The 15,575-nt window shown below is 45.6% G+C and overlaps 1 protein-coding gene across 1 annotated transcript; it reads left to right on the forward strand.

Annotated features, from left to right (window-relative positions):
- Positions 1-8,198: 8,198 nt before the first annotated feature.
- On the forward strand, positions 8,199-8,886 carry F5J12DRAFT_784206 (uncharacterized protein; the record flags this gene model as incomplete). The annotated part of the gene is made up of 4 exons (XM_051742986.1): positions 8,199-8,211; positions 8,255-8,320; positions 8,356-8,439; positions 8,516-8,886. 4 exons carry the CDS (start codon positions 8,199-8,201, stop codon positions 8,884-8,886), a joined length of 534 nt encoding a protein of 177 aa, XP_051598040.1.
- Positions 8,887-15,575: the final 6,689 nt, after the last annotated feature.

Below are 15,575 nucleotides of genomic sequence, written 5' to 3' on the forward strand. Positions count from 1 at the left end.
TGCAATAGGAGTGGGGGATCATGACAGCAATGACATGTTGAAAAACAAGTCTGCTGTAGGGATGAAGTCTAAGTATGTGCTTACACTACACAATGTTACCATAGAGGTGGTTTCAGGGTCCTATCCCAGCTATATCTGAACAGACTAATTGTCAAACAGATTTTCTGCATCATTTTGCAAACAGCTGTAACTGACAACAGAAAAAAGATCACATCCTGGATTGTGTCATTGCTCTCATAGTCCTGGTTTTCACACTCCAGTCTTGGCACCACTGCCCTCCTCCTTTCCCCCCTCCTTCAACCTCATGCCTGCTGTAGTACCCCATCTTGTGTGAGTAGTTGTTGTCATCTTAACAATCGTCACCCTTCCAGACTGTATATCTTGACTGCTAGATGTACTCTCATCCTCTCTCAATGGCATATTCTCTTTATCCACAGCCTCAAAGCTCACTTCCAGAACAGCTTTCATAATCACCATCAAACCCACTTTCTTTCTCATTGTAGGCATTCCAGCCTTAGTAGCACCTGCTGTAGAAATATCTGTAGGCTACCTCAGTAGTGAACAAACTACTAAGTGTATTACTGTAGCTGTAGGCTACTACAGGATGTCAGTATAGCAGAATACTTGTAATATAAACAAACTACTGAGGGAACACTAGTAGAAAATACTACAAGTGTGTGCGCTATTTCAGCTTATGTAAGCAGCCAAAACATCGCACAGTGGTCAAGTACCACAGGGGCACTTTATGCTCCAACACACACCCTTAAAGGTCACTGTTGGATTAGGTAGATGTGAAAAAACAGAAAAGAACTCAAAAGAAAAGTATACCAAATGATATGAGTAAATGAGTATAATTTCTGTGTATTTGAGTTTTGAGTCTTGTGTGCATAGAGGGCATGCATTGTGGCTGTGCTGCTGCATTGTTCCTGTTTTGGTAATACATGACTTGTGCATGCATTGTGCTCTGCAAGTGCCCCTGCTGTAGGTAGGTGTTAGCAACTTCCAGAGGGATTCCAAAAGGTTGCAAGGGCATCTGCAAGGTAATTTAAGTTGTCTTGAGAGTGATACCAGTTGTATGGTGCATGTTTCCCTTCATGTGAGCTTCACTGATGCTTTGTAGATCCATTTTGATCCTGCCACATCATATGTTAGACATGGGTATTTGGGGTGCTGGTTCTTGATAGGGCATGGTAGTGGCAGCTGGAACAGAGGTTGGGGTCCTTGGGAGGGTACTGGTTGATGGACTGGAAGAAGGTAGAAGATTAGAGGAGCTGGGTAGATGCCCAGGGACAATCTCAGTGTGTTTGGCAGAGACCAGTGTGGACATGGGTTGTGCAGCATTTGACCACATCTGTTTCAAAGGTGATCCATCTTTAGATTGGGATGCCTCATGCTTGGGAGACATCATGGAAGTCAAAGGCAGGTTAACAGCCTACTATGTTCTGCCTTCAATGTATGCATGGGGGCAGTGGCTGTTGCAATGGCCATTTGTTGGGGAAGTCAAACAGTGCTCAGGTAGCAAAGTTTATTGATCTATGTAATAGCTGATGTCTGGAACAAAGTAAACAGGCAAAACCTGAGGAGGAAGAAGTTATCAATGTCTGTAGGAGGCAGAGGTGATTTGCATAGGTTTTGTTCATTTGTTACATGGTAGAAGTACTTGCAAGTTGTGAGGACAGTGAAGGACCTGCAGAGGGCATGCTTGGTTCAGACAATGGAAGGACATCAAGACCCTGTGTAGAAGTGTTGGCATGCATGTGTTGTGAGTCAAAGTGTGGAAAGGTAGTAGAAACCAACCAAAACCAACACCAAAGACAAATATGAGCAAGTGGTGGTTTGCCTCCATGGAACCTGGAGGGCAGAAAAATCTAATATGGGGTTGTTTGATGGAAAGTGCTCCTAGCACAAGTTGTCATCAAGTTACACAGGAGTAGACAAATGAGTGATGAGAGGGTGAGGGATGCTGAACAGAGTGAAGGTATTCAGCTGAAAATACTCCTGGCACAAGTCAATGTTGAGTTGTGCAGAAGTGGACAAATGGATGATGACTGTGAAAGAGATGCTGACTGGAGTAAGGAACTTCAATAGAATGTGCTCCTAGCACAAGTCCATGTTGAGTTATGTAGGAGTGAAAGGATGACTAAGTGAGAGTTGCTGATTAAGCATAGATGATACTGCTGATGGTGAATAGAGGTAGATAGACCCTTGATGGAGCCTCAACTACCAAGGATATGAATGATGACAGATAGACCCCTTGGTGGAGCCTCAACTGTTGACAACAAGTTATGTCTGAGATGAGCTGGACTGACTGACTTGATTGCTTGCTTTCTTTTTGTAGCTAAGTACAGGGGGGTTATATACTGTAGGGGGAGCACAGCCTATGACAAATGAGGCACAAATGCTTGTTAAGTAATGAGTAAGGACTGTAAGCAATGAGTAATCATGATGAGTAAGCAAGAAATGAAAAGTAAGCAAGCATAGAAGATTGGTAAGTATTGATGACAAATGAGTCAAGGACAGTCAAAGTATCACAGTATGAGTCAAAGAATGTCAGGAATTACAGATCTATGCAGATAGCTCAGTCATGTGCAGATAGCAACAACATCTGAATATATTCACCAATGCAGATAGCTAGGTGCACAGTAAGTACAGTAAAGTAAACAGAAAGGTATTGTACTCACCTCAGTCATGTGCAGATAGTGACAACATCTGAGGTGATGGAATTTACAGTACAGGACTAAATACTGTAGTTGTAACAAGGACATGAGACACCAGGTGTTGAACCCATCTATACATAACAAGGGTTTGTCTCATTGTGAGATGCACTACATTCTTTGTAAGTAATGAAAGACTTGCATGTGAGTGCAAGACACTGTAAATACAATGAACATAAGAGTGTGAAAGTTAATTGCATGATCAATAACAAAGTGAAGTAGAAAGGCTTAGAATGGAAGGTAGTTCTCATGACTTGGAATGGACACATTTGGACTATGCATGACTTGCCAAATCTAACAAGGAACTGAGTAAGCACATTGGTATCACATTAGGGGGGGGGGTTATGCATGTCAGATCTCAGCAGAGACATCACTAGATCAAAAGATGGGATGACAGATGGATGGTGTTTCCAGATTAAATCCAGAAATGGATGGCATGAGTCAGGTGTCAAAGGGCTAGGGCATTGGGGGTCTGTGAGGTAATGGGAGCATAGGCAATTGTGTCTCCCACCCATTTGTCCTCTCAGCAAAGTTAATAAAAGCTTCACAAATGGGGCTCTGATGGAGGAGAGGGAGAAGGGGGGATGTCTTCTACTGGGTCTTGCAGTAAGAAAGCAAGATGCATGTCATACTCATCATGGATGCAATCAGGGAGGCTGGAGAACAGTAGATTATACTGCAGCTGTTGCAATGTGGGGAGAATGATGGACAAGATTAAAATAAAGATGGTGCAGGGAGAAGGGAGGAAGGATCCATATGCTTCATCAAGTGGGGAGACCAAAACAATCACATAAGACCTTTCTAACTGAGTGACAGACCTGAGGTGACCAAAGAATGTCCTTCTGGAAGTCATACTGACAAGGAGAACATGCTGACAAAGCTGCATGGGATGAGATGGGGCTGATGATGATGGAATGAACTGGGGGGCTTCAGGATGGAAGCTGGCAGGAACACCTGGCAGATATACATAGCCACTGTCTCTGGAAAAGGAGGCAAGTGAGATGATCAAAGAGGAGGTGGCCATATCTGATGGACTTAGCGAAATGAGCATCTGATAGATGGAGTGCTGTAGAAATACATGGGGTGTGAGGATCCTTTCCAAACTTGGAAGGCAGGATCATGTGGCTGAGCAGCTTAAGTGAGTGTGAGAATGGAGTTGATATCTTTGGAAATGGTGGAGATATGATAAAAACTGGAATGCTGTACACAAGCACTAAAAACTTTTGATGGCCACTTAACTTGCTTCCTCTTTTCCCTCTAGCACTGACAACTCATTCTTGTGTGAAGGATGACTGCTCATGTCCAGCAGTCTTTCTATGCATGAGGGCTTTAGTCTTCATCTGCATTCATGGTGCCATGTGCAACTCATTGACAAGTTAGGCAGGGTCAGCTGTAACCATTTCCACAACATCTTTGGTATGTGACAGTGAGGGATTCCAATTTCAGAAGTACAAGAAATTGCTATACTATGATGGTCATGAATGACCAGATGCTGTTGCAGGCCACCAAGAATGCTTTCTTCCCATGATGGCAAAGTATGAAGAACAGCTGGTGGAATATATTGTTGGGGATGTTGAGCATGAGATATGAAAGAACATTGTTGGATGATGACTTGTGCTTGCAGCCCACATGGTCAGGGGTGTTTCCTTTTTTGGTTCATGCTGACTTTTGTTGCAGTCACATGTGTCATGTGCCTTGTTGTGACTCTTGTGTCAGTGCTCATCCTTGGAGTCCTGTACCTTGAAGGATGGCTCAGACCTTCACCCAGCAACCCTCTGATAGTCAATGCCACTGCCTCTGTGATATGACTCCTTTCCATTTGTCTGATTTGCTGTATTTCATATGTTTCACTTTGACAGTCACAATGTCTGGCCCCTGCTGTGCCTGGATGGCACAGCCAGTTTGGTGTTCATTTCCTTGACTATTCCCATCACTGACTGAGTATGACTCTTTTCCATTTCATCACATACACTGCAGATTACTGATTGAATATGAATATGATGGGTACAGCACTCTTCCAAGGATGTATTTAAGCTAGACCTACCATACCATGTATTCCTCAGTTTTTCACTACTTTGCAACTCAGCTTGTTTCTGATCTCTCCTCACTTCCCTCATCATGATCCTACCAGGACTTGCTGAACCCAAGGGAAGACTCTGCTGGAGTCATCACAAAGTTGAGCCATAGGGGTAACAATATGTTCAGCCCATCAAGTACATCCTTAGCACTTGTGCCTAGTCTATTTGATGAAGTCACTTGCTTTGGAGCATAACAGTTTGAATGAGTGGATTAATGATGGGGAACTGCCTGTTACAGTGCAGTCGTCAATGTGGCTGGCAAGAACAAGGATTTCCGATCCAATGCAACTGTAGAATACTCCCCAGTCTGCATGAGCTCTGGTGAGTCCAAGATCTGCAAGGGTAGCACATAGTTTCTGGTACCACCAGAGTGTGCCTTGTTTCAAGCCATACAGTGCAATGTTTAGCTTCCCAACTGGGCAGGAAAAATTCTGCCCTACAGCATAGCCCTCAGGGAGCTCCATGTAGATGTCATCACCATCTCTGAGTTTTCTGTTTAGGAATGGCAAGTGAAAATTGAAGACATCAATGTCCCAGTCATTGCATGTGGCAACTGCAAGTATAGTGCAAAGTGATGCAAGTCTTGTGATGGGAGCATAGGCCTCATCATAGTTGATGCCCTGTATCTGAGAGTAGCCCTTAGTGACCAGGCAGGCCTTGTACTTCTCAATTTCTCCTGTGGCATTATGTTTGATCTTAAAGACCCATTTGCATCCTATGATATTTGCACCTTTTGGGCACTCAATGATGTCCCAGGTGTATGCTTCCTCTAGGCTCTGTAATTCTGCATTTATGGCATTTTGCCACTTCAGCCAGTCAGCTCAGGATTTCACCTCATGTACTGTGGATGGATCCAGCCCTTTGGCTTTATCCATCCCTGCTACCATAGCATACACAATGTTAGTGTTGTCTTCATCAGCAGCTAGTTCATCATTGAATACATAGGTAGCATTCTCTTGGGATTTTGGGCTGTTAAGGTTGCTATTGCTCTCTTGGAGTTCTTATACAAAGTTGAGAGGGATGCATCCATCATGAGTCCCTTCACCTGCATGTAAGTGCCTCATATAGTCTGATTCAAAGTGCTGGCAAGTGGAATGACAAGGTTGAGGTGGAGGTGTTTTGAAATTATCTCTGAGTGGGTCTGGAACAGATCTTGGAATAACTGTCTGCATGGGCTTGGAATTTCCTTGTGAAGCTTTGGAGTTTTGTTTTGAGGCATCAGAATTTCCCTGCTCCCCCTTGAGCAGCACACCATAAGGTACAGACACATCCTGGCTCTCAAAAATGACACTTCATTCAATTCTGATTGCTCATGTGTCAGGCCAGTAGATGCAGTGGCCATCACTCTCAGGGTCAAAACCTACCCAGTGTCTGTCTCAGGCTTGCACATCTAGCTTGGAGCTGGAGGTATCATGGACCTTGACATGACATCCCCAGACTGGGATTTTTGAGAGGTTGGGTGGTCTTTTGTAGAGCATTTCATAGGGAGTCTTGGTGCTGACATGACCATGACATTGGTATAAGCCACTAACATCTTCTCTGCCCTCTTCTGCACCCTGGGAACCTTTCTCTGCCCTCTTCTGACACATTCCCATGCTCCTCTGACCCTTCTGACAAAACTCTGCTCTGGTCCAACCCTCCCAACACATCTCTGCACCTCTCCAAGGTCCCCTGTCCACATTCCAACCACCTCCACTCACCTCTGCTCTCAGGCCAGTCATGTGAAGGCCAGACCTTCACCTGTACTTCCTCCAAGACCTTGGTCAGCTTGGCAGGATGTCAGACTTGCCACCCTGCATTCCATTTAGGGTTCCACCCTTGTGTCAGCTTTTCTCCATTCTTCCACTTTGTCAGTGTTTACCCTCTTTCCCCTTGTTGTAGTAGTTCCTTTGTCTCAGTTAAGGTCCCTGTCATCACTTCATCACTGTGCTTTATCTGTTGTGTCAGAGGTACTGCTAACCTGCTATACATTTATTGGTTTGCATTCTACACTGCCCTGCCCATGACCCACATCATATATAACACCACATAGTACTCTGATGTAAGGAGTACAAATATCAACGATAAAGTCCCCACTTCTGACTCCCTCTGAGTTCCCTCCAGAGTTTCGTCTCCTCTCCTCTGAGTCTGCTCTGCCTCTGAAATATGAGGGCTGAGCTCACACAAGGGGGCAGCACACTAGCTGAACCTGATGCCCTCCTATCTGACCTCTGACCTCTGACTCTGACCTCTGTCCCTGAATTTCCTCTGTACTCCTCTGCTCATTGTTCATTGAATATCTCACCACCCAGTGGTTGGATTCACCTTGGACTTTAACCCCTGTGCTCTGCAGCCCAACCCACTCCTACTCCACTCTAGGAGAAAGTCAGGGGTGTTGTGTGGCTTTGACAGGTGCCTAGACAGCAAGTCAATGAGTGGTTTTTGAGCCAAGTTGTGTGCATAATGGCCTCCCCCCAGAGCTTCTTGGGTAAGCTGCTGGCATGAATCATTGCTTGTACATGCTCAACAAGTGTTCTGTTGAGCCATTCTGCAACTCCATTGTGTTCAGGGGTGTCATGGACAGTTATGCATTGTTCTGTGCCTTGGGATTTCAGATATTCCAAAAATTCTGCACTAAGGTATTCTCCCCCACAATCTGAGTGAAGTTGCTTGACTTTGGTGTCAAACTGCATATTCAGCCATGCTTCATAAGCTTTTTATGATTTGAAGGTCTCAGCCTTCATCTTCTGCAAATACAGGGTGGTGTAACAAGTGTGGTCATCCATGAATGACACATAGTACCTGCTGTGGCCTGGGGTTTGGACTGAAGAAGGTCCCCAGAGGTCTGAGTGGACTTCACCACCAAGGTGTTCATGGTGGGGTGGGTTGCACTCCTTCCCAATGGGCTTCCAAGTTGCTTTGGCATATTTGCATGAATTGCATGCACCCATGGTGGAATGCACATCATCCAGCTTAATTCCAGTGATTGTTTGAGCCCATGTACCTAGTTAGGCCATGTGACATGACCAGTGGAGGTTGACAGTTGGCCATGTCACATGGGCCAGCAGAAGTCAAGCTGACCTATGAGTTGTCAGCATAATGTAGGGATCAGCTGCAACTATGTTGTCATGTGTCATTCAGGATCAGCTACAATTGTATTGTCATGCATGATAGAGGAGTCAGCTGCAATTATATTTTTAAATGTCACATGGAGAGGCTTCAAATAGAATATCACCATGTGATAGGGACATATATGGCATAGCCCAGGTCAGATCAGCATCCTGTACATAGTGCAGCCCAACATGACTACACAGTATGTCTGGTTCTGGAGTAAGCTGTGGCAGACACTCCTGAGCAAATTCCAGAGCAAACTGCAGCATATATGCCAGAGCATACCATAGCATTTCAGAGCACTCTGGAGCATGCCATGGCCCTCCAGGGTGAGCTGTGGCATATGTTCTGAAGCAAACTGTGGCATGCCAGCCACTCCAGAGCAAATGCCAGAGAAAACTGTGGCACATGTGCCAGAGCATGCCATGGCCCTCCAGGGTAAGCATCAGCATATGTTCTGAAGCAAACTGCAGCATGCCAGCCACTCCAGAGCAAATTCTGGAGTAAACTGTGGCACATGTGCCAGAGCACTCCAGAGCAGGCCATGGCCCTCTGGGGTAAGCTGCAGCATATGTTCCAAACCAAAGTGTGGCATGCCAGCCACTCCAGAGCAAATTCCAGAATAAACTGCAGCACATGTGCTGGAGCATGCCATGGCCCTCTGGGATAAGCTGTGGCATGCCAGCCACTCCAGAGCAAATTCCAGAGTAAACAGCAGCACATGTGCCAGAGCATGCCATGGCCCTCTGGAGCACACTGCAACACATGTTCCAGAGCATACCATAGCATTCCAGAGCACTCCAGAGCAGGCCATGGCCCTCTGGAATAAGCTGTGGCATATTTTCCGAAGCAAACTGTGGCATGCCAGCCACTCTGGAGCAAATTCTGGAGCAAATGCCAGAAAAAACTGTGGCACATGTGCCAGAGCATGCCATGGCCCTCCAGAGCACACTGCAGCACATGTGCCAGAGCAAACCATAGCATTCTGGAGCACTCCAGAGTAGGCCATGGCCCTCCAGGGTAAGCTTTGGCATATGTTCTGAAGCAAACTGCAGCATGCTGGCCACTCCAGAGAATATTCCAGAGTAAACTGTGGCACATGTGCAGGAGCATGCCATGGCCACCCAGGGTAAGCTTTTGCATATGTTCTGAAGCAAACTGTGGCATGCCAGCCACTTTGGAGCAAATTCTGGAGCAAATGCCAGAAAAAACTGCAGCCCATGTGGGCACTCTGGAGCATGCCATGGCCCTCTGGGGTAAGCTTCAGCATATGTTCTGAAGCAAACTGCAGCATGCCAGCCACTCTGGAGAAAATTCCACAGCACACTGTGGCACATGTGCTGGAGAATACCATCACATTCTGGAGCACTCCAGAGCAGGCCATGGCCCTCTGGGGTAAGCTTCAGCAAATGTTCTGAACCAAAGTGTGGCATGGCAGACACTCTGGAGCAAATTCAAGAGCAAACTGCAGCACATGTGCCAGAGAATACCATAGCATTCCAGAGTACTCTGGAGCAGGCCATGGCCCTCTAGAGCAATCTGCAGCAGATGTTTGGGAGCATTCTGTACCATGCTGACACTCCAGAGCAAACTGTAGCACATGTGCCAGACCATGCTGCACTGTCCACAGTTTGATTACCAGTGTGCACCCTTTTTATTACCAAAAGTGTAGCAGGGTCCACTAGTTGATTACCAACAATTTATTAGTGTCTGCTATTTTACTAGTATTGCAGTATGCTGTTAGTGGTGTCTACATGTTTCATTACCACACCTGTAGTAGTGTCTGCACTTTTGATCACAAGTGTAGCAGGGTCTACTAGTTGATTACCAACATTTTGGTAGTGCACCATGCCACTAGCATTGTTTCCTATATCATTCAGTGCCTGTAGTTTCATTACCAAGTGTCCATCCTGTTCTGCCATTCTGCAGACAACCTGTAGAATTTCAGAGTACTATATGGCTATGCAGCACTGTGAATGACACTCAGAGCTGACACTAGAGCTTGGCATGGTGTGACATGGCTTGGCACTGTCAAGACCTGGCTGATGTATAGGGGTCACTGCTGAAGGATGGCTGATGGAGGCCAATGAGATAGGGGCTGTGCCAAGGCTGGCTAATGTATAGGGGTCACTGCCAAAGGGTGGCCAATGTAGGTCAGTGCCACAGTTTACTCCAGAGTGCTCCAAAATCCTATGGGTATGCTCCAGCATATGTGCTGCAGTGTGCTCCAGAATTTGCTCCAGAGTGTCTGCCATGCCACAGTTTGGTTTGGAACATAAGCTGCAGCTTATTCCAGAGGGCCATGGCCTGCTCTGGAGTGCTCTGGAATGCTATGGTATGCTCCAGCACATGTGCTGCAGTTTACTCTGGAATTTGTTCTGGAGTGGCTGGCATGCTGCAGTTTATCCCAGAGGCCCATGGCATGCTCTGGCACATGTGCCACAGTTTACTCCAAAATTTGCTCCAGAGTGGCTGGCATGCTGCAGTTTGCTTTGGAACATATGCTGAAGCTTACCCTGGAGGGCCATGGCCTGCTCTGGAGTGCTCTGGAATGCTATGGTATGCTCTGGCACATGTGCTGCAGTGTGCTCTGGAATTTACTCTGGAGTGGCTGGCATGCCACAGCTTACCCCAGAGGGCCATGGCATGCTCTGGCACATTTGCCACAGTTTGCTCTGGCATTTGCTCTGGAGTGGCTGGCTTGCCACAGTTCACTTCAGAACATATGCCACAGCTTGCCCCAGAGGGCCATGGTATGCCCCAGAGTGCTCTGAAATGCTATGGTATGCTCCAGCACATGTGCCACAGTGTGCTCCAGAATTTGCTCTGGAGTGGCTGGCATGCCACAGTTCACTTTGGAACATATGCTGCAGCTCACCCTGGAGGGCCATGGCATGCTCTGGAGTGCTCTGGAATGCTATGGTTTGCTCTGGCACATGTGCTGCAGTGTGCTCCAGAGGGCCATGGCATGCTCTGGCATTTGCTTTGGAGTGGCTGGCATGCCACAGTTCACTTCAGAATATACAGTGGCTCAAAAAACTGACCACATGTTTGTATGTTTTACATTAGTTATGACTCAATACAATAACCCCTAACCCTAGCCCTAAACCATGAGTGTATGAAATAGGGTACTTACTCTTGGCTTTCTATTGGTCCATGAATCAAGTGATTTGGATAGGAATCAATAGATTAGCAGCCATTTGAAAATGACATGTCACACAGTCAGTTTTTTGACTTTAAGTTTTGATTACATAGTTTTGAGTTTAACAAAGTTTAAAATGCTGTGAGGTGCTTTGGTCTATTTGATGATTTGTCATCATACAAACAATGCCAAACAATGAATTGGGACCATCAAGGCTCCCTCTTCTACCCCAACTCATGAAGCCATCCTCCTGGTCCATCTGGGCCATTTTCTCACAGTAATCCCCATAAATATTGGTGCCCACTACAGTAATATCATCAGGGTATATGTCCAACATAATCAAACCCTTGAAAAATCTGCTTTCAGTCATCCCTGTGCTGTTTCCCCCACCCATACCTGATATGTTCTGCAACTAATCAGTACTGAGAATGCTGAAAAGCCATGATGGTTAATCTGGCACTCTAAAACATGACCAACAATCCAATCACCTCTTATCTGGTGGGTTTCCACCTCAAGGGTGCTGGGTTGAGGGCTAGGGTGAGCTGAAAACCTTCATTACAGTCCAGGTACCCTGGGGGGGATAGTCCACTGAACTGCTAGGAAGGAGATTCCATCAATCCATCTAGGCCTGGGTATTACCTATGGTCTTATATGACCAAATCACCCATTCCCAGTCATCCACAGTCAGCTGAGAGCACAGTCTAGCCATGCTTCCCATGCCACCTGAAGTGCACAGGAATGTTTTGTCTCACCCCAGCATTGAAACTAATTGTACTGTGGTGAAAATGTACTGGTTAAAAGGTTTTTCATTTGTTCATCATTTTCTGATGTGCCAGATTGACCTCCATGGCATTTCCAGCTGTTGCAGTACTGATTAGGTGCAGAACATATCAGGTATGGGTGGGGGAAACAGCACAGGGATGACTGAAAGCAGACTTTTTAAGGGTTTGATTGTGTTGGACATATACCCTGATGATATTACTGTAGTGGGCACCAATATTTATGGGGATTACTGTGAGAAAATGGCCCAGATGGACCAGGAGGATGGCTTCATGAGTTGGGGTAGAAGAGGGAGCCTTGATGGTCCCAATTCATTGTTTGGCATTGTTTGTATGATGACAAATCATCAAATAGACCAAAGCACCTCACAGCATTTTAAACTTTGTTAAACTCAAAACTATGTAATCAAAACTTAAAGTCAAAAAACTGACTGCATGACATGTCATTTTCAAATGGCTGCTAATCTATTGATTCCTATCCAAATCACTTGATTCATGGACCAATAGAAAGCCAAGAGTAAGTACCCTATTTCATACACTCATGGTTTAGGGCTAGGGTTAGGGGTTATTGCATTGAGTCATAACTATTGTAAAACATACAAACATGCAGTCAGTTTTTTGAGCCACTGTATGCCACAGCTCACCCCAGAGGGCCATTGCATGCTCCAGAGTGCTCCAGAATGCTATGGTTTGCTCCAGCACATGTGCCACAGTGTGCACTGGAGGGCCATGGCATGCTCCAGCACATGTGTTGCTTACCCTGGAGGGCCATGGCATGCTCTGGCATATGTGCCCCAGATTGTCACATGGTGCTGATCCACATATGCTGTAGCATACAACGCTACACTGCTGAGCTATCCCAAAGCATGCTGAGGTCTTGTGCCAACTTCCAGTGCTGATCTACACATGCTGCAGCATGTCACTGGATAGGTGACATCTCACACTAGGCTACTCCAGGTACTACAGGGACAATTTGATTGTGGCCTACTCATGTGTTATTTGATAATAGAAGTGGGGCTGGTCCATACAGCAGGGGGATGACCCAATGTAGGGCTCAACCTCCACTGGCCCATGGGACATGGCCAATTGTCAGCCTCTGCTGGCCCTGTCATATGGTACAACATAGGTACATTATGTGATTGTTCCATCCTTCAGCATGTGCCAGATGGCTTTGGGAGCAATTTGGCCAAGCCTGACACTGCAAGCATTTCACAATTTTTCATAACAGAACATGTTGAAAAAAATTGAAAGAAGAGATACAATATTATTTTGGATGTTTTCAAACAAAAAATCCAAAAGTAATAATTTATTTTCTTTGCATGTCCCACCTATAAACATTAATTGATGGTAATGACCATTAGCATTTAGTCTAATGACAATTACTGTCAATTCATGTTTGCTGGTGGAGAAGGCAAAGAAAATGAAATATTATTTTTGGATTTTGTCTGTGAAAACATCCATTATAACATGGTATCTCTTCCTTCAATTTTTTTCAACATGCTTGATCATGAAAAATTGTGAAATGCCTGCAGTGTGATGTGTATCTCCTCCATAGTTAGGGATTCTGTGGCCTTAGCTAGGCCTGCAAGGGCATGATGAGCTCATTTGAGGTAGTAGAGCCCTTTTTGCATTGGAATTTTGGCTACTTTCTTTTTCCAAGTGTCAAAAATTTGACAATGCTTGTCTCAGAATAATGCAGCATACCCAGCAACATCAAGTTTGCTAATGGAAATGAGTATAATTCCCATTTTGGGAGCATAGAGCACATCCTTGAGTCAAATGTGGGTTTGTGCAGTGCCATTTGGGAGTGAGATTGTGAGATTGCCTTTCCTGATGGCATGGAAGGTGTGGTTATTGGCAGCAGTGATAGGTTTGGGGATGATTGGCTTGTAATCAAGAAATTTACTGCAGTAGGAGGACATATGATGTGAAGTGCCTGAGTTGAACAGAATGGTCTCCTCTGCAGAATTTAGGCTTTCACCTGCAAGAAGAACATGATTGAGGGTGTTTGTGTATGCATCTTCTTTGTTGATAACAATGTCCTGGGGGTTTGAAATTTTCTCCTCCACAATTTCTGTGAGCCAATTGTCATCCTGTGGGTGTGCTAACCAAACTCCATCAGGTTTGGAGTCAATGCTGGTCTGTGCACTTGAGCTGGCTGTTGCACTGGCTGCAGTGGCTGCTTTTCTGCAGCCTTTCTCCTTCTTTTTCCCTTTGGCCTTGTTCTGGAACCACTTGGGCACTTGCCCAGCTTTTCTGCCACCCTCTTCCCAGCATTGGTCTTTTCTGTGAGCTTTCTTTCTGCAATTTTTGCAATTAGACTTCTTTCCATCCTTTGCTGAGTAAGCTGCATCTTTGGAATTTTCCAGAGTTTCCAGAGTTGCCCCACTTTGTCCATGTTTGGTGCCTATCATATTCATTGGAAATTACTTTGATTATAAAGTCTGGAGACAAGTCCTTCTGCATGACCAGGGCTGAAGACATCATACAGTGGCTCAAAAAACTGACTGCATGTTTGGACATTTTTCACTAAAGTCAATACTGCCCCATATCCCCTAACCCAGGCCCTAACCTATAAGTGTATGAAAAAAAGCCCTTACCATTGGCTCTCTATTGGTGCAGGGGTCAAGGGTTTTGGATAAGGTTTGATCAAATGGCAGCCATTTCAAAATGATGACTCATGTGGTCAGTTTTTTGACTTTAGGTTTCAATTACATATATTAGACCCTGGCATACTGTAATATTAGTACATACATTTGGTAATGGTTCTATTATGTCACCTTTATGTAATTGAGTGTCAGACACTATAAATAAACCCCATCCAAGCCAGTCAGGTGTCCAATCAGCTCTTTTGAACTGATGGCCCATTCAACCCAAGCCTTGTAGTATAACCAGTTGCTGCCATCCACATTTAGGGTTGGGACTTGTAAGGAATGATTGTCTTTTGCCATGGTGGGTATTGTTGCTGTGTAATAACTCTTCCAGAATTAGAGTGCAAGAGCAGGGCTCATAACCTAACAAAGGTATGAGCTCTCAGTGCATGAAGTAGTCACTACAGTGGCTCAAAAAACTGTCCACATGTTTGTATGTTTTACATTCAGACCCTTCAGTCACATGTAATCCAGAAAGTGGGTCATCTGACATGCACATTTGGTCCTGAAAGTGGGACTAACCGACATCGGCCTATAGACCCTGATGGTGGATAGGCCGACATGTTGGAGGGAGGTTGGCTGACCTCACTGGGGGATGGACTCACACCCTGGAAGTGGTGTCAGCTGACCTCACTGGGCAATGGATCCACACCCTGGAAGTGGTGTTGGCCGACCTCACTGGGCAATGGATCCACACCCTGGAAGTGGTGTTGGCTGACCTCACTGGGGGATGGACCCACACCCTGGAAGTGGTGTCGGCCGACCTCACTGGGGGATGGACTCACACCCTGGAAGTGGTGTTGGCTGATTTCACTGGGGGATGGACACAGACCTCACCACCTGGAAGTAGGGTTGGCCAAACCCTGAAAATTCCCTTGGCATAATCAATTGCTTGTCAATTTAGATGTTACCAGAAGTATTGACTCTGATGACACTTCCAGATGGACATACCCCCTGAGACCAGTGTTGGCCAACCTCACTGGGGGGTGGCCTTACCCCCTGAATCCATGGCCATTCTTCACCTCCAGGTGATGTCAGTGATCTCACAGGGTTTGAAACTTGCAATGAGCATGGGTAGCCATATATAGGGATCCATTTGATTCACACCATCTACAGTTTAT

Source organism: Pisolithus orientalis (genome assembly GCF_024613125.1).
Source record: "Pisolithus orientalis strain OTSU chromosome Unknown F5J12scaffold_24, whole genome shotgun sequence".
Lineage (NCBI taxonomy): Eukaryota > Fungi > Basidiomycota > Agaricomycetes > Boletales > Pisolithaceae > Pisolithus > Pisolithus orientalis.